Source organism: Triturus cristatus, chromosome 4_1 (assembly GCF_964204655.1).
Source record: "Triturus cristatus chromosome 4_1, aTriCri1.1, whole genome shotgun sequence".
Taxonomy (NCBI): domain Eukaryota; kingdom Metazoa; phylum Chordata; class Amphibia; order Caudata; family Salamandridae; genus Triturus; species Triturus cristatus.
Genome location: NC_140585.1, coordinates 86,875,046 through 86,902,201, shown reverse-complemented (window position 1 = coordinate 86,902,201; position 27,156 = coordinate 86,875,046). Strand labels below are relative to the sequence as shown.

The window sequence follows — 27,156 nt, the reverse complement described above, 5'->3', positions numbered from 1 at the left end:
TTACGCAGATGGACGTTGCCAGTGTAAACTATAATCCACCTTTCTCCCCTAAATAGTGTTGTAATTCCTTTTACTCACATCATGCACTAAGAAATATTCTTCATTTGACTGAAATAATTGAGTGTCCCTGTTCCATTGTCATTTCTTCTGAATACATTTCATGCATGCAAATAAAGAGTTTGATGATCATTGAGGAACTTCCATGGATTGTTCCTTTTCTGGGTCACAGATCCAGTTAGTCAGTGCACCGCTGGACAGTAAGACATTTAGATCTTTCTTCTTGTTCCAATCAGTAGTTGTTTTCTGGTAGTCGGTATATGTTTATATGCCCTTCAATGAACCATCACACAGAATAAATCAGAATTTTATTTACATATTGTTAATAATCAATATAGTTATTGGAAGACACTCTGATCACCATGAAGGCATCTCTTCAAGTGCTGCAGCTTTACTCTGTGTTGGTTCCATCTCAGGCCTGGCTGGCTGTACTGATGCCATTGATGTAGGAGTATGGAGGTGGCAGGGGGGTTGCAGGCAAGAATCCTCCTTGCATCACTGATATTCCATAGGACATTTGCGCTGGCGGGGGCATCATGGTTGCCTGCGTCGGAAGGAGTATTGGCTCTTGCGCATTGTTATTTTGCACTATGAACAGAGGCTATAAAAAAATATTTGTTAACCTCTTTACATAAGTCTCAAAACTGTTATAACAATTTATCATTGATGACCAACACTATTGTTTCAATGATGAGATGTGATGATTGTCAACCACACAGCCTCCACAATTAGCACCATGAACCCCAATATCCGGAGCCACATCAGTACTTGAAATGATTTGTGAAATAGCTCCCCTTGGGCACTTGCAGTGGGACCAGCCTCATGCAGATCAGAAAAATGGAAAGTCCATCTGTCCTGACCCACTAAGGCTCAGCCCGCTGCCCACTAAAATCGACTTTGTATGTTCTCTTCTGTGTGGAGTGAAGTGAAGCTAATGACGTGTCAGTCCTTGTGAGCACTGCATTCTTCACATTAACATTTACACCTGAGCCCAGATTTTCAAAACAGTCACGGAACGCAGCGCAGCGCAGCAGAAAAAAGCTGCGCTGTGTTGTAGACTGGGAGGGAGCAGGAGAGCGCCATATTTACGGAATATCAGCTGGCGTGCGCCAGGCACACACCTTAGCACCATAGTGCTAGAATGCGTGCCTGAATCTACCATAGGTTTTGCATTGGAAGGGTATCCTTTCAGTACAGAATACTATGCTTAGACACACTTTAAAACCTTTCCTACTTTGTCTGTGTGCTGCACAGTGCAGCAAACATGCTAAGTCGGAAATAAGAACATTTCTCCTTTTAACGCCTCCTTTCAGATGGAGTTAACTTTTGGCGGTTAACCCTGTCTACTATTGTGTGTAGATGGGATTTCGTGTTAAAAGGCATGGGTGGTTGCATGATAACGCCTATGTAACGCTCCCTTGGTGCTAAGTAATGCAAATCAGTGCTCCGCACTGCTTTGCGTGACTCTCAGGGTATTTTCCAGCTCAAAACAAGTTTTGCACTGGAAAGTAAATTCAGAAAACAAAAATTGTGCTGGTTTGCGTCACTTTTCAGACGCTAACCTAGTGAAAAATGCTTGTAATTCTGCCCCTTAGAGGTGAAATTAATGCAACTGATGTACCACATCAGATTAGGTTGCCTGGCCTAATTTAAGTTTTGAACCTTCGAAGAGGCAATGGGGAAGACATGTTCACTTCAACACATATCGAGGGCTGGACAATATTTCCACCAAATTAAAAAAATCGATAAAATTCTTCTCTTTATTGTCGTTTTCTTAAAATTGCACCTTGTATACACAGCATTGAAATATTTATCAGTATTCCAAACAAATACATATTCACACATACACACCCATGTATTTGCTCATAAAAAACATAATGTACTTCTTCATTGGTGTTGTGCTCCCTTTCTATTCTACCTAGGCAGCATGTCCATGAAACATCCTTGCGTCTAAGTGTCAATTCATGGTTGCTACCCATCAGGTCCCGAGGGACATGCTCAATGCCCAAAAACCAAATTATATTGTCTTCCATATGTTTTTCTCCCATATGATATGTCATAGGGTATCTTAAATTGTTGTGTTTTATGGCCCTGACATGTTTCAGTATGTGCAGGATCGTCAAGTGGCTCCCCACCGAAACAAGAAGGACGGTCACCCAGGCCCTCGTCAGCAGTAGACTGGACTACGGAAACGCACTCTACGCAGGAGCCCCGGCCAAACTCCTGAAACGGCTTCAACGCATCCAGAACGCCTCCGCACGCCAGATCCTCGACATCCCTCGCCGCAGCCACATCACACCCCACCTGAGAGACCTACACTGGCTCCCTATCAACAAGAGGATAACCTTCAAACTCCTCACCCACGCACACAAGACACTCCACAACACCGGACCAACGTACCTCAACAGACGACTCAGCCTCTACACCCCCACCCGCCAGCTCCGCTCCACAGACCGCGCCCTCGCCACCGTCCCCCGCATCCGAAGAGTGACCGCCGGCGGCAGATCATTCTCCCACCTCGCCGCCAAGACATGGAACACCTTCCCCATCCACCTGCGGTAGGCCGAAGACCTTCTGACCTTCAGAAGACTTCTCAAGACCTGGCTCTTCGAACTGTAGCAGCTCCCCCCCTCCCCCTCTAGCGCGCCTTGAGACCCTCGCGGGTATGTAGTGCGCTTTACAAATGCCATGATTGATTGATTGATTGCAGTTTCAATGATCTTTCCTTGCTGCCCTCTTATTATGGTCATATACGTTTCTATTATTTGTGTTTGTTGTATATATACTATATATATTTATCACATTACAGCCTTGAAGAAGTCCATTTACATGCCAAAATGCGTTGGCTATTTTGCTGTGCATATATGAAGCAATTTTAAGAAAAATACAATAAAAAGAAGACTTTTATCGATTTTTGAAATTTTTGGGGAAATATTGTCCAATCGTTGTAAGTGTTGTAAATGTGGTGCACCTTTGATTTGGCAGCGGGCATCAACAGAGAGTGCACACATCTGAAGATACATTTCATATCATAGATAGATGTATTTGGAGATAACAGTTTAGGTGCAGCAATTTTCTTGGTTCACTGCCATTCTTCTGTTTACATATGGAGGGCTCCTTGGAATTCTGGCTTCTCCAAATGGCATTATGGGTTTCTTTCTTCCCTCCAGATATGACTCACATGCCTATGAGCAAAACGAAAGGGGATGATGGACGGAGTGTTGAACATTGCAAGCACTCACCCCCAGTCAACTGATCTGGGTTTAATCCATCATCATTCTTTAGCCCACTCTGCCACCCCAGTTCAGACATGCCTATATGCAAATCAGTCTGACCCTGTGCCTCATGGGAACAGTCCAGCCCGAACTTATGGCGAACAAAGCAAAACCAAAGGAAAGGATGGACGGAGTGTTGAACATTGCAAGCACTCACCCCCAGTCAACTGATCTGGGTTTAATCCATCACCGTTCTTTAGCCCACTCTGCCACCCCAGTTCAGACACCGATTGGTTTTGCTTTGTTCGCCATAAGTTGGCAGGGTATGCTCAGACGCGAGTCCCTTGCTCACTTTGCCGCTGGATTCAAGCAAGCCTGGCTGAAGACGGCTGCAATGCCAGAAACTGGTCCTAGGAAGCTTGTTTCCGGTCCAGGGAAGACATGGCTTGGCAGTTCGGGCTGGACTGTTCCCATGAGGCACAGGGTCAGACTGATTTGCATATGGCCATGTCTGAACTGGGGTGGCAGAGTGGGCTAAAGAACGGTGATGGATTAAACCCAGATCAGTTGACTGGGGGTGAGTGCTTGCAATGTTCAACACTCCGTCCATCATCCCCTTTGGTTTTGCTTCACATCCCTATGAACCTTTGTGTTGTGGGTTACTATTTCTTCTTCTCCTTTTCCTTTTGGTCCTACCTTGCTTTTCCCTCTTGTGTCTGGAATGTATGTGTACATTCCAGGTCTCATGGGGTGGAATTGTGTGGGGAGGTTCTGGAAGGGTGGGAGCTTTGGCAGTTGAAGCTGGGACTGTTGGATGCTGTGCCACTTTGTATCAGTGGTCCTATTTATTGGAACTTAATTAAATCTACAAGAAGACTATCACGCCTCTTTCGTCTTCTTTACACTGGCGACGAGTTGAACCTGTGTGGGGACAGGTGTCAGGACCACTGGTTTCCCCATCGAACCCAGACGTGTGAGATTGCTTCTTCAAAAATAAAAGAAAAAGAGTCGACGATTTCCACTGTAAAACCGGCTAGGTAATCTGCTATTTTGACTAAATTCTGGAAGGACTAATATTGTCTGTACCTCGGAAAGTGAACGATTGACAACGGCTGTACTCTGCCTACCTGGGTTGCCTTGACGACTGCCGTTGGTCGCTGGATCCCTGCTGTGGAGATCTCCGGTTTCGAGTGAAGGTGACGCTGTCAGCGAGCTTCGCGGAGAGGCAGGGCTCCGGTGCGACAGGGAGCACATTTGAGTTTCCGGAAGATTTTGAGCTGGCACACTCGCGTCAGAAGCAACAAGGAAGCAGCGATCTTTGTAAGAAGATTTGGAGCTCGCGCATGCGCGTCGGAGGTAGCAAGGAAGCAGCGATCTCGGAGCTGATCCCTCTGACATGCGCGCTAGTGTGTGAAGTTTCTGTCCATGCGCGGTGATGCGCACACCACTTTTTGGTTAGCGTTAAGTTTTTAGTGCAATATATACGCATTGGGGAGTGGTTCTCTCTGAATTTCTCAAGAGGGCTGAATCTTTCTTTGCGCGGTGACGCGCACACCTTCATTTTTCTCTGGAATTCCTAACGAGGGCTGATTCTTTCTCTGCGCGGTGACGCGCACACCTTCATTTTGTTGAGGAACTTTGTTGTTGCCTTGCACATGCGCGGTGATGCGCACACCTCTGTTCATTAAAGGATCCTTATTGCTGTGATGCACGCACTGTTTGTGGAGGTACTGTTATTTATTTATCTTTGACATGCACATTTCTTCGCGTGGAGTTTAAGGGGCATTTCTTCACTGCTTCGTGATTTCTCCGTGATCAACACCAACACTCCTTACTGAAGTACTGTTTTCTTGTGGGTGTGGGACAGTGGTACTCTTTTATCTATTGTAGTTTTTTTTTTGTACATTTGTTAATGTAACTATAGGCTTAGATTTAGTTTCTTACGTGTGCTTTTGCACTATGGCTACTGGTATGTCTCAACCCCCACAGTTTCTTTCCGATGCAGGCGATCCCATCTTACCGTGGAAGAGATGGAAGCCTTTGTTTGATTCGTATTTATTAGCTATTGGGGGTCAAAAATTTTCAGCGGTACGCAAGCAAGCCACTTTGTTACATAATTTGGGGGTTGAAGGCAGACATGTGTATGATGGGTTGGATGAGATTGTTCTTGGACGTGGGGAAGGTGAGCCTGAGAATATTTACGACATGTCTATCATGATGCTTGAGAGGCATTTTGGTTCTAAAATTAATGTGGTTTTGGAACGTCATAAGTTTTTTAGCAGGGTTCAGGGTAAGCATGAGAGAATTACCAGTTATGTGGCTGCTTTGAAGACGTTAGCTCGCACTTGCGAGTTTGAGCAACTGACTGACTCTTTGATCAGAGATCAGGTTGTTAGATGCACGAATGATGTGAAGGTGCAGCAAAAGCTTCTTGCCAAGAATCCTGATCTTAAGGAAACCCTAGCCATTGTTGAGGGTATGGAGAACACTAATATGTGGGTGCGAGAGATGAGACCTGAGAAAGGTAATGATGCTTCAGCTGATGAGAAAGCTATTCATGAGATAAAAAAATATGATTTAAAGAAAGATGATGCTAGAGAAGGTAAGCTGGGGTTCAAGGGTAATGTTGGTGACAAGGATAAAAAAATTCAAGACTCTGAACAACCTACTTTTAATTACAAGACTTCCAATTCTGAACAGAGTGGGTTCAAGAATATCAGACCTGGTTTTAAGTGTTTTAGGTGTGGTAGCGACAGGCATCTTCCTAATAGTTCTAACTGTTATGCAAGGTCTGTAGTTTGTAATAAGTGTGGCAAAAAGGGCCATTATGCCAGAGTGTGTCAGTACAAAGGTAATCAGGTTGTGCGTTATGTTGAAGATAATCAAGTTGTGCGTTATGTTGAAGAGGAGAAGAAGTTTGTATGTAGTGTCAAGGAGAATGGACTGGTGGATGGTGATGGTTTAGACATGCCCATGTGCGATGTATTGATTGGTGGTCAACGTTTTCCCGTTTTGGCTGACTCTGGTTCACCCTATACGATGGTTGGTGATGCCAATTGGGATGCAGTTTTTGGTCTAGATAAGATTGAGTTATTCCCTCCTGACATCAACCCTGTAGGCTATGGGGGTGTCAGAATAGATGTTTTGGGATATGTGGTCAGGAAAATTCAGTATAAGGACAGGGAAACCGTGGGGAAGGTGTATGTGGCTAAGAGAGGTGATAATCTTTTAGGCTGGAGGCACCAACGGGACATGGGGATCATTTTGAATCCCAATTCTCCTGAAAAAGTTTTACTTTTGTCTCATGAGGTGTTAACTGGCAAGGATGTCAGTTTGTGTTTTCCTAAAGTTTTCAGCGATGAGTTAGGGTTACTGAGGAACTTTGAGCATAGGATCGTGCTGAAAGAAAATGCTCAACCTTTTGTTTCCAAAGTGAGGAAAGTTCCTCATTTGATGATGGAACCTTTAAAGCAAGAACTTGATAGGCTGTTGGTCATGGGGGTCATTGAAGAAATTGAGTGTTCTGAATGGTTGGCCCCCATTGTTTTGGCTTCTAAGGATGGTGGGAAAGGGATTCGCATGTGTGTGGACTTGCGCGGTTTGAACAAGCACATTTGGGTTGACAGACAGCCTTTGCCTAACATTTCTGAAACTCTTGCTCTTATCAAGGATGCTAAGTGTTTTAGTGTCATGGATCTGTCATCCGCATACCATCAGGTGCTACTTCATCCAGACTCGAGACATTTGACATCTTTTGTGACACCTCTGGGGGCTTTTAGGTTTGTTCGCATGCCTTTTGGTTTGGCTTCTGCCGCAGCATGTTTCCAGAGGGTCATGAATAAGGTGCTGGGAGGATTATCAAAGGTTCTTATTTTCCAGGACGACATTCTTGTGTATGGGAAGGATCAAGAGGAACATGATGAACATTTATGGATGGTTTTGCTAAGGCTACAGGAAGCTGGCTTGGTTATTAAGAAGGAAAAATGTAAATTTGGGGTGTCCTCTGTGAGTTATTTGGGACATACCATCTCTGCTGAGGGGATTAGTCCTAAATTGGATCTAGCAGAGAGCATTGTGAAGGCTCCTGTACCTATCAACAAGGATCAGGTACGATCATTTTTAGGACTTGCGGAGTTTTGTTCTAAATTTGTACCAAACTTTGCTGTGATTGCTTCTCCTCTTAGGTTGCTGCTTAAGAAGGGGGTGCAATTTTCATGGTCTGATGATTGTTCTTCTGCCTTTGACTCCATTAAGGGGAAGATTGGTTGTATGCCGACCTTAGGGCATTTTGATGCTCGCAGGAAAACTGTATTGTGCACTGATGCTAGTATGCTTGGGTTGGGGGCAGTTCTATCACAAGTTGTGGATGGTGAATCCAGAGTAATTGCCTTTGCGTCTCGTTCACTCAAGGGTGCAGAAGAGCGCTACTCTGTGATTGAGCGGGAGGCATTAGCGGTTTTCTGGGCAATACATCACTTTAAGTTTTACCTTTGGGGAATACCTATTGTTATTAAATCTGATCATCGCCCTTTGTGTCAAATTTTCACCTGCAGGGAGGCTGATAATATCTCACCTAGGATCAAGCGCTGGATGGAGGGGTTGATTGAATTCAATTTTGTGATTGAATACGTGCAAGGTTCAAAGAACGCGATTGCGGACTGTCTTTCGAGGTTACCCTTGCAGCAATCAGGTGTGGAAGTGGAAAATTCCTTGGTGGCATGGGTGCATGAATCTGCTGTTGGTTCTGATGAGTGGTCTTTCAATTCTCATGAGGATAAAGATTTGGAGATGCTCAAGGAGTATTCTATCAAGGGTTGGCCTGTGGACAGTGAGGTACCTGAGCCCTTGAAGCCTTTTCTTAATGTTAAGGATGAATTGAGTGTTTTTGATGAAAAATTGTTGAGGGGTAATCGGGTGATACCTCCTCAAGGGCTTAGGGGGAAGATTATCAATTTGGCACATGAAGGGCATTTGGGGAGGAATCTGACCAAGGCCAGAGTACGTGAATGGTACTGGTGGCCAACAATGGATCGTCAGGTGGAAGGTGCTGTAAAGGACTGCTGGGAATGTGCCAACAGTGACAAAAGCAAAAAAACTCGGGTGGCACCTCTTTCTCCAGTAGATGTTCCTTCTGAGCCATGGTCCAAGTTGGGTTTGGATATTGCTGGGCCTTTTGAGCTATTTCCTCCTGATGAGCGTTATGTGTTGTTATTGGTGGACTACACCTCTAAATGGGTGGTCACTAAATGTGTGTCTGTTGTCAATACTAGAACTGTTATTGAATTTCTCTCAGAGGAATTTTCAAGAGAAGGCATTCCCAAATGGCTTATTACAGATAATGGGGTGCAATTTGTCTCGCATGAGATGAGCAGATTTTTGAAAGAGTTGTCCATCATTCATTTCAAGACAGCGTTGTACTCACCGCAAGCCAATGGTCTTGCGGAAAGCATGAATAAATTGGTTAAAAATTGTGCCCAGAGGGCTTTGCAAACTAGGTCTTCTCTTAGGAAGATGCTCAGGGAGACGTGGTGGGCTCATCGCACCACTCCAAATTGGCTGACTTCTGTTTCTCCTTTTTCTATTTTAAGAGGAAGGAAGGCTCATGACAAGCTGAGTCCTGCTTGGTTGAAGTTGGATGTGAATGATTCCAAAATGAATGAGCAGGTAGACTCGAGGAGAAGTGCCTATCAGAGAGAGTATAAGCGCAGATTTGATCATAGAAACTCCACATCTTTTAGACACTGGTGTGTGGGGGATGAAGTATTGATCAGAAATCCTGGTCTGTTGAAAAAGGGGCGGCCGCGGTTTATGGGGCCCTTTGTCATTAAGGAGGTCAGGAAGAATGTGGTTGTTTTGGACTCTGGTGAAGTGTGGAGCATGTCCAGGTTGGTCAAGTGGGAACCTGGGGTTAATGTTCGTGGATCTGTCCCGACATGTGAATCTGTTTCCAAACCAGCCCGCAGCAATGCCACTTCCCAGGTTCCAGGTTTTGGCACTTGTAGAAGGTTGAGATGTAAGCCGAATTGGCATAAAGATTATCAGATGTCTTGAGATGTCTATTTTGTTCTTACCACATTTTTCTTGCATTATTGTGTAGTGTTTTTTTTGACTTCATGTATTCTGTTTTTGCATCTCTGTCCCTTGCAATGTAATCATCCTTTATTGTAAGGGTGGGGGATGTGTTGTGGGTTACTATTTCTTCTTCTCCTTTTCCTTTTGGTCCTACCTTGCTTTTCCCTCTTGTGTCTGGAATGTATGTGTACATTCCAGGTCTCATGGGGTGGAATTGTGTGGGGAGGTTCTGGAAGGGTGGGAGCTTTGGCAGTTGAAGCTGGGACTGTTGGATGCTGTGCCACTTTGTATCAGTGGTCCTATTTATTGGAACTTAATTAAATCTACAAGAAGACTATCACGCCTCTTTCGTCTTCTTTACACTTTGTTATTGTGAATTTATGTTTATGCTTAACAGGATTATGAACAGTATTTCACTTCAAAAAAGGTATTAAAGATGACTAACGTCATACTCATTGAGCACACATTTGTTAATTTTTTGATGACTTCCATGAGCATCAAATCTACGTTCGCCAAAACACTTTGCAGTTTAAACGGAGCCTTTTAAAATAAGTAAAAGCATATATGCATTGACTATTCCCCTATTACTTTGAAGTTTGCAGAAATAGTTACTGTTTAGACAATTACATTAGCTATTGTACTTTGAGTGCTCTCAATGCTCTTTACAGTTTGTTGTTTCAATATTATTCACCTTTTAGAATAATTGTTTATATTATGAAGTTTTTTTAAAAATGCACAGCAAGTAACAGTCAGATTCAGATTCAAAAATCTTCATTCAGCTTACACAGCAAAAAAAGAATAAAAACATATTAAATTCATCACAATAATACATCCAATGGATCAATAACATCAACAGACTTCATCATAAAATTGATAAAACCATAACCTGAACATACAGAGAAAAAGTACTAACCATACTGCTTCCTAATGTAAACTGCTTCTCTAGTAAAACTTATATCAGCAATACAAACCTCAGGAATTGCAAGATTAATTAAAAATCTAAAACTTTCACTATGTGAAGTAAAAGAGCGAGGGCACAATACAGACTAAAAACTTTGGGGCAGATTTACAAGCCCCTTGCGCCCCTTTTGCGTCATTTTTAACATGGGAAAAGTGACGCAAAAGTGGCTCAAGGGGCTTGTCAATCTGCCCCTTTGTTCTCGGAGATATATAAAGGGCACACGGGCATGAGCGGAGTTTATCCCATCATCCACTTTGAACAGGAAATGCCACTGGGAAGTGTACAGTACTCAGTCGGGTACAATTCAAATAACATCTATAATGGACATTTTCAATGAAAGAGAGATAAGATTTTATCTCCTGATTAAAAGTCACAACTTCGGGGTATACCAAGGAGGTGGACTGAAAAGATTTACAGCCACCCTTAAACTGGGCCTATTCATATTAAACAGGCTTGATTAAGGTTTTAGCTGTACATGGAATTTGGGCTGGTACTTCAAAGAACTCGCTGAATCTGAGCTCCCTGAAACTACAACGTATATAACCAAACCAAAGAACGCTATCAGCATTGTCCAGCCAGGCAATCCCGGAGGATGAGTCTGGAAAATTCCAGCTCTGGTATTAGCCACATTTTTATCCACAAGAGCAGAGGAGCCAGACCTACACAACCATCTTAACGACAGAAAGAGGATAAAGCTTCCTGGTGTACCATCAAGAGTCTGCGGAGGAAGCCATTTTCTAAGGTTTGGAGTCTAGAACAACCATATTACCACCACACTCCAGCCCCATAAGTGGCAATAGAAAGGCATTTAGAATCAAAAAAACTATAATTTCTTTAACAGGTCGGTGGCCTACTTTTACTGCAAATCGAAAAATTGCTTCTGGAGCTCTATTAGTTTGTTGAGCCCTTAACACTAGCAATGGATCCCAACTTAGGGGCCGATTACAATGCCATTTGTAAGGCCTCCAACTCGGATTTGGGTTTGCTGAATCCGATTCGTAACCACTGTTTCAGATTGAATCGTACACAGTTCTGATCAACTGATTACGATGCCCGTAAAATGTTAGCGCTGTCCAAATCAATTCTGAAAGGCATTTGGACAGGTCGAGTCTTTCGGAGCCGAACTGTACAGCTCTATGGACGCTGTTTTAGAGCGAGCGGTTATGATGAACGATTTGGACATCCGTTCTGATTCGGTTTATCCGAATTGAAATGGCTGTCTTTGGGGGCAGGTAGCCAGCCCCCCTTTCACCTGGGGCTTGCCGAATTGGGCCTGTGCCCCCATTTCCAACCATGTTCAGTGTGGCAGTCCCCATGGGGTGCCTGCCACAGGGTGCACGATTTTCCCTAGACACCACCCCTTTCTTCAATGGGAGCCTGTGTTCTCATTCAGAACACAGGCTACCATTGAAGTCAATAGGAGTCCAACTGAATCATATCCAGAAGCATCCGGATGCATCAGAATTGCTCAGTCGACTCCCCTAATCCGAGTCACTTGTAAAGCATTCCGGAACCGAATCGGTCGGAATGCTTTCCGGATGAGATCTTAATCAGCCCCTTAATTGTAAATTAAAAAGGAGACCCAGAAAACAAAAAATAGGTACCTTTTCTACCATGTTCCCCTGGATTTGAAAGGCCTTAGACTTAGTTTTTTTTGGCACACATTCCATTGTAAAAGACTTACAATGGTTTATTTTCAAGTCTAAGGAAGGCATGAAATCAGCAAAGGCTGCAAGTGCTTTTTGAAGACTATTGGCTGTCCTTGCTAGAATCAAAGCATAATCTGCACAGAGAAGCAGAGGAATATTATAGGGGCCCACTCTAGGGAAATATAACTTATTTTGCAGTAAATGGGCATCTAGACCATTTTTGTAAATAACAAATAAAAAGGGGCCAGGATATATCCTGGCGCACATCCTCAGTCAAAACTATAGATGGCATACAAAATGTTAACCGTGGTGTTCAAATGTAGCCTCGGAGGAGAGTGACCAAAGGTTTTTCCACCCCCATATCGCCCATTATGTCTGAGAGTTTGGCATGGTTGACAGTGTTGAAAGCACTCGACAAATCCACAAAAGCTAGGTGTGAAGAGAGAGATTTACCAATAATTAGTGAAAACTTTAGATCCTGCTGAACCGTGCCCATACCCTGTCTAAAGCCATATTGGCCCCCCGAAAGAATATTGTTTGCGGTGGCCAACCCTTCTAGGCATGCTAAAAGGACAAATTCCAAGATCTTAACCGTTGAGTCTGTTTAGGAAACTGGCCTATAGCATGGTGAGTCGGCTCTGTCCCCTTTTTTAAAGATTGGCACCACAGTAGTTTCTTTCCAAGACAATGGAAGCATGCCAATAATAGTAGCGCTAAAAATGTAGGCAAGCATTGGGTCCAAAGATCTGGATTTTCTATGAACAGGTCATCTGGGACTCCATTTGGACCTGGGGCTTGTTCTACATTTGCCTTGCCTCATAGCAACCAGGAATTCTTTGACTGAGATGGACTGGCTTAATTGGAAAGCTCATTGTCTTCCATTTTCAGGAGACAAGTGATGCAAGATTTTTATTAAAAGGGTTAAAAATACGAGGAAAATATTTTGACCAAGATATTTCAGAAATTAAACAATTTATATTGGATGGTGGACCCCATGAAAACATTAGCCAGTTTAGAAACTCCCCGAATTCACTCATATCCCTTGAACAACTCCCAAGCTTCATTTCTTAGCTCAGCCTTTCTAACTTAAATTATATCCTTGTAATCCTTACAGGCAGCGACAATTGCTTCCCAGTTTTTGGATAGGTCTTTAGAGCGACTTTAGTTGCCTGTGCGCTTTTCAACAGATGCTATTAAACCACCTTGCAGTGGATGACCTGACCACGGAGTGTGAATTCTCATCTGAAAGGTACCGCCTTACTAGCACATAATTTTTAGCCACAATTTTCCAATATTCTATACCCTCTATTTGCATTAAATGCAATGGGAGCAGATATGTGCTTAGAATCGGCTATGGGGCAATCTATCTTTAACAAACCTGCTAAAGGATTATGATCACTGGCAGTGTGGAATTACTGTAAAATCAGCTAGAAAACAAATATAATCACTAGCTATTAGCATAAAATACTGTGCTGGAGTTAATTCCACCTGCAAAAGTAGGGAGTTGGTTAAGGGTAGCCTTCACACAGTCGGCTAAATAAACTAAGTCAATTGTAACCAAATGTTATTAGGTGCATCCCACATGGAGTATGATTAAAGTGTGATAAGTCTTGGCCCTCCTTCTTTTCAATGCCACACACCCTTGAATCATTGAACTGACATGTTTGACAATTAAAATCACCTACCCAGACAATGCAAACTGCTTGACTAATGCTACTGACCTTCATTATCGCCTCATTTAACATAGCAACAACACTGGCGTTTTGATCATCACAAAGATTGTGATAAAAAAGTATGATCAATATCACCCATTCCTGATCACTATAACAAATGATATCACGTGGAAATACCTAATAGTTTCACCTTTATCCTGTTACATTTCACTGAGATTAAGACAGTCAGTCACCCCATCGCACTCCCCGAAGCAGTGGGAACAGCAGGGTTACAGTACAAGAGGAAACCATTCATAAAGAAGTCCTTCAAAGCCCAAGAGTCTTGTAGATAAATCAATTCAAAATAGTGAGGCATCTCAGCCTCTCTTTATTTGTTAAATTTTGTCACGGATCCCCGCTATATTCCACAACAATAGAGAGAAAGTGAAACCTAAGTCAACTTGAACTGGGGAATTAATCACATTATGGCTTTCCAACTCCAAGTGGCCTCTGACTCCTGCCCTAATCATAGAGAGAGCAATGTCTACTTGTTGTGATATAGAATCTAACTGGCTACACACCTGTTGTTGCTAATCATTCTCTTCCAAGTTGGTTAACACTGAGAAACAGTTAGTAAGATTTATTGGAGGGGCTGTGACCCAGCCATCATATTTGTATGTTTTTCATGATTTACCAATGCTTCGTGTACGAACCCTGTGAAGGTCTATAAAAGTAACCTAGCGGTAGAGTTCTAATTCGAGAGAGAGAATTTGCTAAGTGGTTTAGTGCTGAAAGCAAATTCCTCATCAACCAATGAGATCTAAATGTATAACTACAGACTCCCCGTCAAAGTATTCGGGCTATGGCATGTTCCTGACACTCTTCTCACTGTTAGTATCTTTTGGTAGGGATCATTTGGCCAAGGTGCATTTGACCTTAACCAGTGCATAGTCTTATATTTTAAGTCGAACTCTGTTTCCTCCTTCCTACTGCTTTGGTTGGAACGATGTCCAGAATAATCACATAAGGTGTTGATTTAGGCGGTAATTGAAGATGCTGCTGGTGAAAAGAATTCTGTTTAGCTCTTGAGATTTATTAAACTCGTTGACTCTCCTGCCCCGTCAAGGGGGGCTCTCTATCCAATTGACCAGTAGCTGATCCATCCACTCTATGATTAGCATTATTCTGACTTACATTAAGAGAGTGGGTAACTGTTGATGTGGTGGGGCGAAACTGAACCAGAGCCAGGGAAGGTTGGGAGAGGATACACCAGGCACAGAGATTGTCAAAGAGCCAGTGGACAACTGATTATTATTCAAATTAGATTTTTTCAGTTGCCGTTGTGAGCACTGAGCACAATGAGGTGCATCGTTCTTTCGATTTTTGCTGTCAAATCCTCTCTTCAAGATCTCACCAATGAGTCCAATTTTTTAAATACCATTTAATCATGGGTCTTTAACAGGGAATCTAATTGCACCTCTCAGCTAATTATAAAGCTATCATTTTGCATATAATTTGGCAATTGCTGTCCATGAAGCCTCCACGTTATTTTACACTTATGATGAGGCTTCCTCTTAGTTGACAACCGCTTACTGCGTCTTTTATTTTCTGGCAGTGAGTCTGAAAAAAATACAAGATCTGGAGGAAGTTCTATATTAGCAGTGGTCCCCTCACCTTTTTTCCACCACTCAACACATAGCGAGGAGTCATTTCCATTCACCCAAGAGTCCATATTCCCTCTAGAGGGCGAGTATCTAACCTTACTCAGAGCCTCATCTAAATTAGCACTATAAGACAATAATTCACCGGCCAAAGGAAGTGGATTATTACAATCAGCTTGTGCTTGTAGTGATATGCTGTCTAACAATTTTTTATTCTATCCAGCCAATATCTGCATAAAAGGCCTGTAATAATTGAGAGGTAACTCAGAAAATTTGTGATAGAGGGGGGCATTTGTTGGAACTGATAAACTGACCTTTGTGCTACTGTTTCCCCATTGCAAAGGACATTAAATGTACAAGAAGAACATTTGAGAAACTCAACTCCTCTCTGAAAGCACAGATGGAGCTGCCATTAGGCAGGACTTGGCCTGGGCATGCCACGTGACATGGGAAGCCTCTAGGTGCTTTAATTATAGCGCGACAAGTAGTACCAGCAGGAAAGCGGCTGAATCTAGCCCCTAATCCATGGTCTAGTATAGTCAGGGGTATAGAGTTCCCCTCACGGCGGCTAGCGGCAACAAACCCGGCACACAATGTCCCCACCCCACGATAAAAGTCTCTGGGCACTTTATTGTGCATCACATTTCAGCTGCGGGAAAGCAGCTGAATCCAGCCTCTCCTCCATGGACTTGTGCAGTCTGGGGTATGGAGTCTCCTTATGGGTGGCCAGCGACAACAAACACCAAAGGAGGCCCTATCCTGCGTATCCTTAGATGTATAAATCAGAAGTGGAACTGTTCTGTGAAATACACTCTCTGCTACCAGACCATGGTGTCCTTTGCTGACCCCGCCCCATCTAGAAGTGGGAAGAGAATATCATCATCGCTTATCCCCCATCTAACTCACATAATCCACTCCTCAATGAGCCGAGGTGTAGTGCTTCATTGTCTCGAAGCCGGGCAACTCACCTTTCTTCTTACAAAAATGGACACTGACCCCGCTGACCTTAACACATTTCTCTCAATCTCCACCTTCACTTCCTAGTGAAAGTGATTGACAGTTGTGTTGCAGAACAATTAACACATCACATAAAAAATGACCTCTTTGTTGACCATCAACCAGGATTCAGCAGTGGCTGCAGCACAGAGGCAGACAGGCTGGATGCAGCATATGCTGCTGGACGGATCCTGAACAGTGGAGAATCCTGGAGGAGATAGACAACCTTACATTGACTCCCAGTGACCTCCAGTGATGGATGCAGTTTCAAAATATTTCACTGAACCTGAAGCTTTTTCAGCTCTCACCAAGAGACTGCACAATTTCTGGAATAGCCTGTCTAAATACTTCAAACATTCTTTAATGCAATAATCAATTGTGGAAAATTCAAAAACATGGGGTTTTACTCTTGTAAGACACCTGAACCTCCACACTCACTTGTATTATGTATCTAAGGGTGCATAACTCCAAATCAGACTCCTCAGTAGATTCAAACCTTATATTCTGCTTGATAACCTAAAAATGGTGGTCCAATCTGCAGTCTTATCTAAACTTGATTTTAGGAATTTGTTATTGATTGCAATTCCAGTGCCCTCAACTCGACTCCACGATTTGTCAACTGCTGGAGTAGACTTGAACAAATCACCCCCATCACACATCATTGGCACCACATTGAGGGTAGGAGCACTTTTGAATTGTTCTTTCTATAGCTTCCATGTGAAATGTATGTTGTTTTCTTTCCTACCAGGAGTGTGTCACTTCCTAATGTCCATAACTTGGTTATGTTCTTACTTTTAATCCTGATAGCAACAACTGGTGCAAGTACGGTATTACTCATATTACCCACACTCCGACTATGTCCTACTGTAGCCTTCGTCCCATTCGCTTTGACCTATATGTGAAAATTCAATTTTTACCTTGCTTCTTATCCAATATTGCATGCTTTATCTTTATCTTTATCTTTATTTAAGCTTTATTTCGGCTTATATAGCCATAAAAGCAAACATACGTAAAACATTTCCAATATACGAGTACAGATACAAAGTCCAATCTTCAAGGTAATACATACGGAGGTCAAACCACAATTAATCACATCTCATTTGTGCTGTATGCAGCTTTAAAAGCAAAGACATACTTTATAAATTAGTTTAAAAAGCCAGATTTTGTTTTAAAATTTTTCCTAAATACATATTAAAAAGGGGAAATCAGTACAATTCATGATAATTAACCAGGCCTGGAAATGGTACAACCAGCATGATACATTACAACTTGCAACCTGTCTGTTTCCTTATAAGATACACATTAAATAAGAATCTACTTATACTAAACACGACTGGTTGCGAGGTATTTGACTTGAGTATGCGTTCTGCCTCTTTATAGGACCCAGTCCCCATGTTTTTGTATAAGGGTTTGATCCAACGGTCCCTTGATTTTTTGTAAGCTGGGCAAAATAATCAATAAATGGGCATCATCTTCTTTTGCTTTTTGCGAACAAAGGGTACACAGCCCACTAGCCTCCTTACCCCCCCAACTGCAAGTAATTGCAGTGGTCTGTAAAACCCCATATCTGAACTGCAAATATCGTGTTTTTGCTAGGGGTGGTCTTATCTCGTCCATGAATTGTTCGAGTACCGGAGTATCCTTTATGATCAAAAATCTCTGGGTCAATGTGCCTAATGAGGAACTAGAAAGTGGTTCATCATTGATATATGTCCAAAAAGCACACTTCACAAGCTTTTTGGAGAACGATGACATGTTCTGGGGTTCTTCCCAAAAGTGGGAGAGCCCTAGCCTAGTAAACCACTGGGAAATGTGCTTCAACCACGCAATATTTTTAAACCCATCCATTCGAATTATTTCTATCAATCCATTCTTGTAGTCGCTCAACTCAGGAGTTGTCCATAATCTAACCCAGTACAATAATGGTTTTAGTATGGCTTGATGGTCTGTCCTTTTAAGGTTAATATCCATAAACACTGGGACTATCGGGGTTCTTGTGGGTATTTTGAGCAACCTACGTATGAAATGGTTTTCTTCCTTCTTGAAGTTGCTTTCACAAGAATGTCCCCATACTTCAGCGTCATATAATGCCGCTGACTGAGCCTTTGCTGTAAATAATTCGAGTGCCGGTGTAATAGCTTTAGAATGACTACTGCCATGCACCTTTAGGATAGGCATCGAATTTTGTTTTAGGATTAGTTTACTTTTTTCCAAGTGCCCCTTCCAAAGAGGCGTACTATCCAGCGTGATTCCTAGATAATTAAAGCTCTCCACATACTCCAATTTGTGGTTGTTTAAGGCCAGGTTCTTCCTAAAAGACTTCTGGGGATTTATAGACATATATTTTGTTTTAGATAGATTTATTTCTAACCCCTTCCCCACACAGTAGTTATTAAAGGTATTTACTAAGTTTTGCAGACCTCGTGGGGTTTGTGAGATGAGAATTGTATCATCGGCAAAGAGTAAAGCCGTGATCGCCTCATCTCCTAATTTTGGGGAGTCATGTTTGCAATCTCTTAGATAAGTAGGTATATCATTAACATATAATGAAAAGAGTGTAGGCGCCAGCACACAGCCTTGGCGTACACCCCGACCTACTGGAATAGCTTTTGAAATTTCGCCTCCCTTACCCCATCTAACTTTAGCATAATTCCCTGTCTGTAGTCTAATGAGTTCCTTGAGTAACTCACTAGGGACCGCCATAGTCTCAAGAGTGGACCCCAGCAATTTGCGTGGTACTTGGTCAAAGGCGGCCCTCAAGTCAATAAATGCTACGTATAAACTGCCCTTCCTTATGTTGATATATTTCCAGCAGATACACGTAAATCTAAATACTTGGTCAACCGTGCTGGTTTTTAACCTAAACCCTGCCTGGTATTTAGATAAAATCTTAGTCCCCTCTAACCATATTAAAAGTCTGTTTAAAATGTGTCTGGCAAAATTTTTTTTGTAAAAGATCTATTAAACTTATAGGGCGGTAATTGGCCGGATCATAACAATCCCCTTTCTTAAAAATTGTTACAATTTCAGGTTTCGGGGATAGGTGTTCCGGCCACTATAGAATTACAAAGAAAATTAATATAGGGTCCCCAAACTTCCACATCGTGCTTTAGTAAATCACCAGGGATTTTATCAGGACATGGGGCTTTACCCATTTTCATGGCTTGTAACGCCTCAATAGTTTCTTCTAAACTAAAACACAAAGGAGGATTACCTGATGTTATATTAATCTCCTGATCCCCCGTGGTCAGCCCCTCGTTGATGTTAGAATATAATTTGGAGAAATGGTCACACCAAGTTTTTTCGTCTAGATAAATATCTCTGGATGATCTACCTTTTTTATTTCCTTTTGAGATTAGAATCCAAAATGCACCCTGATCTTTCCGATTGGTCGCATTTAAAAGATCATCCCATAGGGCATCATCCCATGATTTATTTGCTTGGGTCATTGTTTTGTTGTATACCTGTCTACTATCTTTTATACCCTGGGAGTTCTTTAATTTAACAGCCTGGATCAGATTAGTCTTGGCTACACGGCAATCCTTATTATACCATTGATTAACTACCTCTAAATGGTTTTCTTTCTGACTCAAATCCTTTTTGTAAATTTTACTTAAATGAGGAGTTAATGCATCTACTAATTTAAGATGCAAGTCTAAAACATCCTGAGTGCCTAAAAGGGGCATCTGGCATGCTTCCATGGTATCAGCAAAGGTATTATAAATATTTAACATCGTCTCTTCCTTAGCCAGAATATAGGGCCATTTTATAGCACGTCTATTGTTTGCTACCTGGAGTTCCCCAATGGGGCTGCTTAACATAGCTTCTTTAGTTATGTTAGATATAAAAGGCTCTGGATGTAACCATAGTTGAAGAGGGAAATGGTCACTCTCCATCCTATGGTCTATTTTAAAATCAATTATTGGGTACCATAGGCTCATGGAAACCAATATAAAGTCTATATATGACCTATAGTTTCCTTTACAGAATGTTGGAGCCGATGGTCTATCGGACTGGAAACGGCCATTACACGCCCTTAATTCATGAGCCACTGACATTTGTAAAATCTGCACGGCAGCTATCGAGTTTTTAGCTGAGCCAGTGGACTCCAAAGGCAGGATATTATTAGCAGCATCCTGGTCATCAAATAGGATATCCAAGCCCAACACTGGTTCATATTTGCAGTTAAAATCTCCTCCGACAATTATCTGTTCATTTGGACTTAATGTATCTAAAAAGGAATCCAAGAGCTCTACCACCTTCGATTCCTTGTTGAGAGGGTGTGGTCTATTATATATGTTTAACAGATATATAGTTTGTTTTCCCCTTGTCACTATTTTTAGTCCCAATAGATCAGGGGAAAAAATCATCAATTGGGTGATGTCTAGTTCCAAAGTGACCCTTACCCATATCACCAAACCCCCAGATGCTCTTCCTCTTACTGACGGAATTGCACCGCAACAAAATGTTTTGTATCCCAGTCTATGCGTAGTTTCTATAGCCCAAGTCTCCTGTAGGAGAACAATATCATACTCCTCAGTATAGGAAAACCAGGCTTCATCCCGTAGATTCCTGGCTAGCCCTGCTATATTCCAAGATGTTAGTCTAATAGGTGAGAATCTTGCTACACCATCCACAGGGCTACCCAAGGTAATAGTTCCAACAGCTGGGGGTATTACAGTGTTGAGTCCCACTTTCTCAGTGTTCCCAATACCACGCTGTCCAGCCTCACCCAAACTAGCATTAGTGGCTCCCGTATTATTTTGTAGCACAGCAATTGCCACAGCTTTGGAGGTTGGGTTACCATAGAGCAATGTAGTAGCCTCCATCTTTGTTTGTTCAGGTTCTGCGACAGGCTCTACGATGCTCAAATTCATGTCCCCAACCTGAGTGGCTACGACAGCCCCTGCATCAGAATTATTGACCGGAAAAAGTCAATTGTTCTGATCCAGTGTGCTTAATGCCAGATACCTGTTATTTGTAGTAATCTGAAATGTTGAACATTGATTGGGATTTTGAGATCTACTTGAAATATTACCTGGGAAACCCTGGCTAAATGGCTATAGAAGTATCCCAAGGGATGCACACCCACACTATTCTCTCCCAGTACCAACAATGCTGCTCTAAGCAACACAGTCGCAACATGTTGGGGATGTTTAAAGTTTATGATTATACAATCGCCTCTACAGGTTTTCCTGGCACTCCCAATCCAGGGAACCCGTCTAGTCGATAGTATCTGGTCCGAATAGTAAACGGGGAACCCACAGTTTTTATTTAGCCAGGACACTGTTTTCTGTTTGAGAGAATCATGTGATTCATTTCGTGTACTAGGCTGTGAGGAGTCTATAGGTGGAACGTTTGATAGAACAACAACATATGGCTCACACTCTGGGGGTAGGTTAATCGGGCATGCACTTTATCCATCTGCTTCTTGTTATGTCCACCCAATACCTTACCAAAAAAGGCATGGCCCAATCTCCTATGTATTCATCCTAGTTCTCCCCAGATGTGCATGCTGCTGCCGAACTTAGGAGAACATGTTTATCATGGTGTACTATGTCTGAATGTGTTGTTTCAATTAAAGCTGCATTGGGAGCTGGCCATCAAATATTTAGGGTCTTCTTTGTCCAAGTTTGACTGTATTAGAACATGTCAATTTGAATGTGTTTAATGTGGTGCAGCAATGAGCAGTAATTGATGTGACGGTTCATTTGAAACGTGTGTAATATGGCGTTCCATCTTTGGATGCATCTTTGAGCTTGCCTTAAAGTCAACATGATAGGCTTAATAACCCTTATAGAATGACTGTTCTTCTGAATCTTAGTGGGAAGTTTAGAGGAGAGTTTATTTCCATTATTTTTAGTATTTCATTCTGTTTGAGATATGCTATGGTATGTAAGTGTAATGCAGAAATCTCATACTATGGCTTGTTATGAGCGTGTGATGATGATATGTGCTGATAATGCTTAGGGGATGTTTGTTTGTTAAAATTAACCAACCCAATCCACACATTGTGGAGTAACCGTTAAACATCTGTTTCTGTTAAACTTTTAAACAACTTAAACAATAACATTTAAGGCTGTGTTTTGAGGATGTGTTGGATATTAAGTTTTTCCAATTTCTTTTTTTGATTCTGAGGATTGACATATAAATTGGATTACTTCATTGTTGCATTACTGTTAGAGCATTGGGATTAAGCCTGAGCCCTAAAAATGAACCTAACCCCCAATCTCTACAATCTTCTCCAATTCCCCCTTGAGCCCTAAAAACTAAGTCAGTGGAGAGGTGGTCGGCGGGATAACTGTGGGCCAGGGGCCCCCTCCAGACTCAAGATGGGCATAGGCCTGGTAGGAGAGGGGGGCCTTTGCCAGGCCTTGCAAGGTGTTGTCCAGTTCAGCCCATTTGACCCAAAATCCCGTACTCACCCCAGAGATGCGTACCAACCAGGGACATAATACAGGCCCCTGCATCCCCTGCAGTGCTGTGGGGCCCCCTAGCTCCAGGGGGCCTCCTCAGCACTGCACTTTGGCCGGGGAGCTCCTGATAGAGTCCGGTGGATGCCCCTCTACGTACCTTGCAGGCGGCCCCCTCAATTATCATTATGCCACTGGTACCCACACCTGATGGGTGTTGAAATGTACAACTGCCGATGAAAGTGAGAACAAGGGTTACTGCAACTGGATCTTGGACTGAGCTACCCTTTGGGAGTGCAACACATTGACACCAGTGACTAGTAATTCTGCCGCAGCTGCCTTATTATGTGACAGGACCCTGAGGAGAAACCTGTAGTGGAGGCTGCACAGCCACCAAATCCTTTGCCACTGACAGGTGGCATTGCGCCTTTTTTACTGCTTGCTTGCCTTGTTCAGCTATGCCCCTTTCTCCCCCAGATGTGGCATGGTGGTGGAGGGCGGACTTCTTGTATCCCCCTCGAGGTCTGGCCTCAGTGGGTGCAAGGGGTGAGGCTGGTCTGGAAGAGACTGAAACAGGTGGGACCAGAAAGTGAGGCTCTCAGCATCCTCTAGTCACTCAGCGGATTCCCGTCACTGCACACAACCATTGGAGACATACTCCCAATTTTGTATGGGAGCTTGTGCTGCGGCTGTAAACCGGCCATATAACAAGATCCCATAGCGAAATGGGAGAATCTGTTCATCCCTGCACCGTGTGGCAGGCACCTTCAGGTGCCGGCTACACTGTGCAGGGATTACCAGGGGGGGCACCATAGGTGCCCCCTTGGCTCCCAACCAAAGGCCTCAGGGAGAAGGGGGCACTAATAGGGGCCACCAAAGTTGCTTTCCGACATGCTTTCCATGTCAGAAAAACCGACATGGAAAATGTGTCGGAAACCGACATCATAATCCTGACGGGGGAAACGCCATCCATAGGGATTGCGGTGAGGCCTCCTTGGGCCCATCAGAATTCAACCAGAATGACCGGACAGTTTCAATTTCAACCACCTACATTGTAATGTGGCTGTCGAAAGTGAAACCCACGAGGAGGTTGGAGGCTTTCCTAGTCACATCATAATGAGGCCTTCTGGGTCTAACCAGAAGCCAATGCAGTTCTCTAACAAACTTCGAAATGGAAGGATATTTAGGAACTTTTAACAGAAGCCAAGCTGCTCCATTTTGCTGTGATTGAAACTTGTTTATGACATACTGATGATTGAGATTGAGATGCAGCCCATTGTAATAGTCAATCTTTGTCATCACCAAAGCAGTGAAAGCTAGTTTCTGCAGTTGGCAGGAATAAACAGCAGAATCTTCTTCAGCAGCCTAAGAGTGTAAAGCACAGCTGATGTGACGGCATTAGCCTGAACTGCGGAGGTCAGTGTGTCGTTAAACGTAACTCCCAGATTTTTTGCGGTCCTGACAGGAGTAGGAGGTGACCCGAGATAAGACGGCCACCAAGATGGAGACCAAAATGAGGGTTTGGCCCCAAAGATCAACACCTCAGTTTTAGCGGAGTTAAGTTTAAGGCAGTTCATGGCCATCCACTGACTGACCGCCTACATATAGTTGTTGAATCTAGAGTCGCTTCCTGAGTCCCATGGGCCTAAATGCACAACAATTTGTATGTCATCTGCATATGATGTCAGGGAGGAATCGTAGGATCATATACGCTCAGCCAGAGGAGTAACTTATATATTAAAATGTTTTGGGCTGAGCAACGATCCCTGCGGAACCCTGCATGAATGAGAGTATGCGGGAAAGGTGAACCACCCACCTTTACCATTTGTTCCCATTCACTAAGGAAAGAATTCAACAATTTACAGGCTGTTCCTGACACCCCTATTCTGCTCAGGCAATCCATCATCATTCCATGAATGAAAGCTGCTGATATATCGAGCAGAAAAAGGGTGGCTCTTCCTCCTTGGTCTAGCTTTGTCCTAATCTCCTCAGTTGCATTAAGAAGAGCTGTCTCCATGCTGAGCACAGCATGGAAGGTGACCTGAATAGCATCCAACCAGTTACTGGTCTGAGCGTATTCTACCAACTGCCTATTCAGCACTTTCTCAATTAATTCAGCTGGTGGGGAAGGCGAGAAATCGAATGATAATGGCTCGCACTTTGCGGATCAAGTAATGGTTTATTGATTAGGGGTAGCACTGAGGCTTTCTTCCACAGAGTGCAAAATAAGACAGAGACACACATCTGGTGGAAAATCTCAGTCGGAATAGTTTCAATAGTTTAGGCTGCCAAGCTAGTCACCCTTGATAGACATGGATCATACAGCATGGATAGGAATAGCAGTGGCTGGATTAACTACTGCAGCGAGGGTCTTACATTTGTCAAAAATATCCTCCACTTTAAGGCGGAAAGCCTCTGCCAGGGCATTACTAAAGGACTAAGAGCAATTCTTAAGGGAATCGGAGCTGACAGTTAATTGTTTGATGATCTAAAACAGTTCTTTAGTAGAGTTACTAGCTGCTTCGATCTTCACTGTGAAGTATGTTGTTTTTTGCTAATGAATTCGGGCCTTGACAGGATTAGGGAATTCCCAGTTTGCACTCTTATCACCCAGGCACCCAGCTGCTGGCTCAGCAGCTTCGGCAGCGAGGTGAGGAGTGGGAAATCCCCTTGACTGAGAAGGTGCATATAGTCTACCTACATGCCAACGAATTGCTCATCTATGTACGAGGAATATAGCACGTTACTACGTGTGCTATTACCATGCAGTAGGTTACAACGCGGCCATTACAACGACCACGTGTGGCTTTACAGCGCAAGTCATGTCTTCGACTTGCACATAGTTGGCGCGCTGGACTTAGGAATAGTATAAATTACTATTCCCTCTCCAGTTAGCGCAACGGCAGGGAAGGTGTTGGATTTAAAATCGACTTGCGATGTAAAGTCACACGTGGTAACAACGCGGTTGTTGTAACGACCGCATTGTTACCTACCTGCGTGGTAATAGCAGCATTGTAAACGCTGTTTCCCATGTATGAGACATCAGGTAAGGGTTCCAAGGAACTGCGTAGACTCTCTGGGAATTGTGCAAGGGTTCGGGACTTGGGGTTAACTGGACCAAGTTGTGTGCCTTTCACTCCAAGCTAACTTCCCTCCACAGCAATGAAGGGTAGGAATACATTCACTAACCTGGGAGCCTCACAAGTTTAGGTGCTTAGGGATCTGCATGTACAACACCACACAGGATCTCATCGACCGGAACCTCACCAGAGCCATATCCTCTTTACGTCCCCAGATGACATTCTGGAGCACTTTAGCGCTTCCAGTATAAGGGTGAATGTCACTGTCAAAATGTGATGTTACCCTACCTCCTATATTTCTTCCCTTACCTCCTGGTGCACCTTCAGAGGGCTATCTTTAGTACCCTGCATGCAATGCTGGGAACCTTAATATGGAACAAGAGAAAGAGACGAGTTGCGCTGAGGAAACTACAACTGCCTGTTGACAAAGAAGGCCTGGGTATGCCCAAGTTTGAGTATTATTATCTGGCCCCTCAGTTGCAGTGGCCAGTGAGATGGCTGTTAGGACAGCTGAGGGAGGAGCTCAGCTTACCATCCGTGGGTCAGGCACTGGCTATGGTGAAAAGTGTGATACTTCCTAGTAAACTAGCCTCCCCCACCCAGGAGTCCAACACCTTATTCAGCATCGCCTACACATGTTACCAATGGGGATTGCGTCTCATGCCTTTGATTTCACCATATTCCCCGGAGATAAGTCTGATCAATTTAGCACCATTCTGCACATCAATCAGTGGGGTGGGCACACTTGGTGACTTATTCAGTGAGGGAGTGCTGTCCCCTTTTGCAGGAAAGTAGGATCTGCTTCTTATGGTTACTCCCCCTTTCTGCTTGATGTAACACTGCTTTTGACTAGTCTGACTGGGTTCCTGCTAACCAGGACCCCAGTCTTTCTGCTTTCTCCCTAAAATGTTATGTCATGTACTTAGGTACACTCCAGATTGGATACTGGGGTACCCTTGTCAGTCCCTAGTATGTGGTACACATGTATCCAGGTCATAGGTACCCCAGAGGCCTCCCGTGGGCTGAAGCATGTATTATGCTACCCATGAAAGACCATGCAAAATAGAACTACAGACCTACCATTGCAGACTGTGTAAGATGGTGCATGCACCACTTACTTTAGATATAGGTTTACTATATCTATAGGTCACTACACTTAAACCATATGTCACCCCTATAGCAGGCCTTGACAATCCTGAAGACAAGGTGCTGGGTTTTATGTGAGAGGGTGCCCCTGCATGAGCAGAGCACCCCTGCAGCCTTCAAGGACTATTCTCCCCGGTTGTCAGTGACGCAGCCAGACATATAGGTAGAGGTGCCTTATATACTCTTGTGAAATGCTATCTCTAAAACGACTGCAACAAACTCTGTTGTGTTTGGTATCAAACACCATGGAATAT

The 27,156-nt window shown here is 43.3% G+C and overlaps 1 protein-coding gene across 1 annotated transcript in view; it reads right to left on the bottom strand.

Annotated features, from left to right (window-relative positions):
- Positions 1-348: 348 nt before the first annotated feature.
- The window catches only part of LOC146839615 (membrane-spanning 4-domains subfamily A member 4D-like), a 293,092-nt gene continuing 266,284 nt past the window's right edge, over positions 349-27,156 (bottom strand). The window contains exon 7 of the mRNA XM_085651694.1: positions 349-658. Within this exon, the coding sequence (XP_085507820.1) occupies positions 470-658 (189 nt within the window). The 3' untranslated portion in view covers positions 349-469. The remainder of the gene's footprint in view (positions 659-27,156) is intronic.